A 5,609-nucleotide genomic window follows, 5' to 3' on the forward strand; every position below is an offset into this window, starting at 1 on the left:
CTACTGACTGCAGTCATAGTGCTGTGTGTCCTGATCTACACAAACAATCACCAGTTTCACATCAACTACAAAAACATCACACAAGACAGAGACCAGCTACTAACCAAATATACCAAACTCACAGAAGACAGAGACCAGTTAACCCAGCAGATGAATAGAATGTGGAGGATTCTAAATGAAACAGGTATTGAATTGAATTACACTGAAAATACAAAGAATGTACATTTGAGCAAAAAACATAAGTAACAAAAAAAAACTTTGTGAGTGGGATTAGTGGGATGGCTGAACTGTTTGTTTGTACAGATGGATCAATTTACTATCAATCCAGTTTTTACTACATTTCATCTGAGCATAAGAGCTGGTCTGAGAGCAGAAAAAACTTTAGAGCGAGAGGAGCAGATCTGATCATCATTAACAACAAAGAGGAACAAGTGAGTTAAACATGTTTTGTAGCTGTTGCAGTTGATAGAAGTTTGATTAAAATACATTTACCTTGAAAATGTGTTATTATAGACTTCTTAGGATTTCATTAAGAATTCCATTAAAGACAGACTCTGGATTGGTTTGTCTGACAGTGATGAGGATTCCACATGGAAATGGGTTGATAAAAGCACACTGACCTTTGAGTAAGAATTTTAATAAATGTATCTGATGATTATCAATAAATGATTCCCAGTATTATAACACACAGAAAACAAAATATCTATTGCTCATGTTGTTTCAGCTTCTGGAAGTCTGGAGAACCTAATGGCAAAACAAAAGAGAACTGTCTTATTCAAAAGAATGGAACGATGAATCATGTGGAACGGTTCTAAAATGGATCTGTGAGAAAAACATTTTCAAATGAGTTGCTACATAAGATTGCATCCATGACTTTCAGGTAATTTTACGTAAACAGTCTGTCTGAGCAGACTAAAATGTAATAAGTGTTTTAGGTCAAACTTTTTAGTGGTCTCTAAACCTTTTCTACTGAAAAACGTTTGTTTACTAATTTCTACATTGTGTATACAAATAACCTTTTGTTTAATATAATGCATTCTAATAAATAAAGTCTTCTGCATATGTGTTTTGTTCTATTTTATTTACTTTTGTGTGTGTTTGATACTGTGCATCAATATGCACAAATGTGATGGAACAATTGGTATTGTTGTGCAGACTGTAGTTTACATCTATCTTAAAGGTGCTGTGTGTAATTGTTTGGAGGATCTATTGACAGGAATGCAATATAATATACATAACTATGTCTTCAGAGGTGTATAAAGACCTTACATAATTAGGCGTTTTTATCATCTTAGAATTCACATTGTTGTTTTACAGTAGCCCTAAATGGACAAACTGCTTTACAGAGTGTGTTTCGTTAAAAAGACGTGAAGACATCTTAGTTCTGTGTCAGACACCGTAGTGCTTGGAAAGGGAGGGGTGAACGGTGGAGTGAGCCATTGGTTGCAGTTCGCAACCTCACCTCTAGATGCAGCTAAATTTCATACACTGACCTTTAAGGCCATAATGAGTTAATGTGAGATCAGCTCAGGCACCAGAAACACAAAAATCACTTTATGTATCTGCAGCAGGTCCTCTTTATGTATTTTTGTGCTCAATCTGTTTATACAATCAATCACACAACAATACAGATAACGGTAAACACGGCTGCATTCAGTCTTTCTGCCACTCAGTGGGCGCGACTCGCTTGACTTTCGTGTGCCGTGACGTCACATGCATACCCTCTGTAAGATCCATGTTTTATTACTAATAATACCATGGTTAATTATTTTGGTTACCTATGCAGAGTTAAAAACATCACTGCAACCAACAAGTTATTAGCATCTCATGCTATTCTCTGTAAGACCAGACAAGCTAAAATATTTGCATGTGGTGCTGATGGCAAAAATACAAATCACACACTACAGCTAAAATAAATCAAATTTAACTCTTTATGTTTTTATTGGTCACATGACTCTGGACTTCACACATTGATCTCAGATCAGTTCCGTTTTGTTGTTTCATCCACATCAGTGTTAAAAACAAACAGCCACTTTAGTGTACAGGTAATTCAAAGCCATCTGATGTCAAATCTGTAGGCTACAGTTTTGTGTTATGTTATTTGTAAAGACAGAATTGTAAAAAAAATGTGTCAACATAAACATTGCGATTTTTTTGGTAAAAGAGTGTGTGCAAAAAATTGATTATCTTAAACAACGTGCAATTAAACTATACAGATTTGTTAAGTATAAGATGTCAATATCTATTAAACAGCCTGAAGTTTGACTGCGGCCCTTAAATCTATCAGCGTTTATAGAGAATTCAACCAAAGAACACCTCTTAACCGTAGTCATTTTACACATTTAGGCTTTATACCTACTATATGCCATTAACCAGGTCTCACCTCATCCTACTACTTCAAGAAACTAACTATACAAATAATTTTTCATAATTTGTCAAAATATTTTCTTGCATGCAAACAGGACATCACACCTCTCGACCACAATACTACAGGAACTTCTAAAAGCCCAAAAGCAGAACACTTCAAAGCAGCGTAGGGCATCTTAACATAAAGCACACAAGAACAGCTTCTTAAGATATTAACTCCAACGGGATGTTCAAAAAAACATTTGGCGATAGAAACTTTTCTGGGACACCAGCAATTGACACAGAAGATGGTGAGGAGATGAATATCTATGCCAACGCGGACGAAATAAACAGTCACGATGTCTGTAGAGCAACCGAAGACACCAGGAGAAACCAAACTTTTCAACACACAGGTACAGACACTCCAGTCATTATTACAAGAAACACATGCACAAATATTCTGTTAGAAGAACAACAATATAAATATTTATCATCTTCAGGAAGTGAGTGTGTGAGGAACAGAAGACTCAGATCAGTTCTAGTGTGTTTGGTGGTGCTGTGTGTTCTTCTACTGACTGCAGTCATAGTGCTGTGTGTCCTGATCTACACAAACAATCACCAGTTTCACATCAACTACAAAAACATCACACAAGACAGAGACCAACTACTAACCAAATATACCAAACTCACAGAAGAGAGAAACGAGCTACTAACCAACAACATCAAACTCACAGAAGAGAAAGACCAACTATTAAACAAATATACCAAACTCACAGAAGAGAGANTTTCTGCATGTCTGTCATCTTCAGGAAGTGAGTGCGTGAGGAACAGAAGTCCCAGATCAGTTCTAGTGTGTTTGGTGGTGCTGTGTGTTCTTCTACTGACTGCAGTCATAGTGCTGTGTGTCCTGATCTACACAAACAATCACCAGTGTCACATCAACTACAAAAACATCACACAAGAGAGAGACCAACTACTAACCAACAATATCAAACTCACAGAAGACAGAGATGAATTCATAGCCAAGTACAACAATATTACCAAACTCAACGAACAGTTAAATCAGAAGAAAGTAGAAGAGCTACGAAAACATATTTGTGGTAATCTTGAACTACGATAAAACACAAATATTCAGTATTAAAATAATTTAGCAAATGTTAATATTTAACTATAAGATTTGTTGTTCAGTGAGATCATAAAACCGATTTGATGTTTGTGTTTATAGATGGATGTATTTACTATCAATCTGGTTTGTACTTCATTTCATCTGAGAAGAAGAGCTGGACTGAGAGCAGAAGATACTGTAGAGAGAGAGGAGCAGATCTGATCATCATTAACAACAAAGAAGAACAAGTGAGTGAAACACTGTACACAAAGCCAGGCAATGAGATGTACTGTATGTATGCGAGGCAATGAGAAGTATGTACTGTCCTGTTGTTTTAGGACCTTATTCTAAAGGTTACTGATGGTAAAGTAGCCTGGATTGGTTTGTCTGACAGTGATGAGGAGGGCAGATGGAAATGGGTTGATGGCAGCACACTGACCTCTGGGTGAGAAATCACTAAATGTAACAGATTATTATCAATAAATGATTCTCACAGTCAGTCTCATATCACACAGAAAACACCACTGAACATCTAATGCTCATCTGTTGTTTCAGATTCTGGGCGTCTAATGAACCCAATGGCCAAACAAAAGAGAACTGTGTTGAGTCTCATCCATCAGGGTGGAATGATAATTCTTGTAATAAGGCTCTAAAATGTATTTGTGAGAAAAACGCATTTAATTAAATGTGATACAATTTAAGACCTCGTGTACCCGTCGGGTGAACCGCTAATATTTGATGTAATGGGTAGAATAATTATTCATGTGTCATTTGCAGTTTGGGTGCGGGTCGGGAAATATAACGCCGGGCGGGACGTAGATCCAGTAGCCAAGAATATTTTGACTCACCTCAGCTGATACAAAGCTGCTTTTACACGGTCCCGTGCTTATTTGTGTTCAAGCTCTGTCTGAAGAGCTGGTTTCTAATTGCAGCATTGAGCATTGTAGCCAATCCCGAGCAACTAATGGACAGATATAGTGAGGACTCGATACTAAAATTAAATTAGTGCGGTGTTCTTTTAATTACTGCGGGTGCAGGTTTATCTAACAAGCAAAACTTGGAATCACAATTGTGATTTCACATAATAAATGTTAATAAAGCTATTCTGCAATTCGACTGATCATGTTATAAACTAAAAAATGTGTTCACCATATAGATTTAAAAGAGTGAACCGTGTTTGGTGCCTTATTATTAGTCAGTTTATATGATTTTAGGTGACTGCTAATGGTTTAAACTTCCTCAGCTGCAGATGTAATCAATTGCAAAATGTAATAAATGCATGTCAATTCACACACACATGCACGCTTTTCTCATAACTGTTGGATGTTTCATGAAAAAGTTAATAAAGCTGAATGTATTTTTAATTTTCCAGTTATTACCAGTCAAATAAAACATTGTTTAATGTTGGTCAAGAATATATGGTGAAACTATCTGTATCTGTTTACTGTCCAATGATACACAGGAGAAGCATTTAAGAAAGCTTTTTGAAAACATTATTCTGCAGTTCCTTGTGCTGCTGATGGCACAGAGATACACATCACACACTACGGTCAACACATCTATTCATGTTCTTATTGGACACATGATCTTTACTTCACACATTGATCTCAAGCAGTTCCGTGTTAAAAACAGAACCAAAAAGCAAAGAGGACCAGAGTCCAAAGAATCTGATCAATCTTTGTGTTGAACTGATGAGACAACTGATTCCCTACTTCCGGTCTCTGTCGCCATATTGTGAAATAGGCGAATGCTGACACAATTGTTACTGTCACACTCTAAATGGTTGACCAATCACCACAAATGACCGAATAATGTGTTTTGAGAATAATAAAGCATAAAACCTATTTTTGTTTACCCTAGCAATATCAAAACTTTGTAAAAGGGCAATAGCTTGATTGGCTCATCAATTATAACACTGATAACATGCCCTCTGCTGCTATTCGCAACAAACAAACAAAACAGTAGAGGTAGGCGATAGCAGAACTCATAGCTCTAATCTGATTGGTTACTTAAAAAGGAAGAATTATTTCTTGAAAAAAATCACACAGGATTTCACACAGTCTTGTAAGCACTTCTCTATTATTAAAAATAGAAAGGCGGACTTCTTCAACGCAGTGCAGGACATCTTTACATTACCATACAAGAACAACTTCCAATA

At 36.4% G+C, this 5,609-nt stretch overlaps 1 protein-coding gene across 1 annotated transcript; it reads left to right on the forward strand.

The window, feature by feature from the left end:
- The first annotated feature begins 2,379 nt into the window (after positions 1-2,379).
- Positions 2,380-4,308, forward strand: LOC130551061 (C-type lectin domain family 17, member A-like). Its single transcript, XM_057328618.1, has 6 exons — positions 2,380-2,759; positions 2,847-3,113; positions 3,566-3,699; positions 3,790-3,896; positions 4,007-4,113; positions 4,229-4,308. Exons 1-6 carry the CDS (start codon positions 2,594-2,596, stop codon positions 4,306-4,308), a joined length of 861 nt encoding a protein of 286 aa, XP_057184601.1. The 5' UTR covers positions 2,380-2,593.
- Positions 4,309-5,609: the final 1,301 nt, after the last annotated feature.

The sequence above is a fragment of the Triplophysa rosa genome, unplaced genomic scaffold (assembly GCF_024868665.1).
Source record: "Triplophysa rosa unplaced genomic scaffold, Trosa_1v2 scaffold598, whole genome shotgun sequence".
In the NCBI taxonomy this organism is placed as follows: Eukaryota; Metazoa; Chordata; class Actinopteri; order Cypriniformes; family Nemacheilidae; genus Triplophysa; species Triplophysa rosa.

Excerpts from the sequence above, each read along its gene's own strand:
- LOC130551061 (XM_057328618.1), top strand. The coding sequence starts at position 2,594 with ATGTTCAAAAAAACATTTGGCGATAGAAACTTTTCTGGGACACCAGCA. Across the intron at positions 3,114-3,565 it reads ACTATTAAACAAATATACCA|TTATAGATGGATGTATTTAC; the intron begins AACTCACAGAAG and ends TGATGTTTGTGT. Across the intron at positions 3,700-3,789 it reads TTAACAACAAAGAAGAACAA|GACCTTATTCTAAAGGTTAC; the intron begins GTGAGTGAAACA and ends CTGTTGTTTTAG.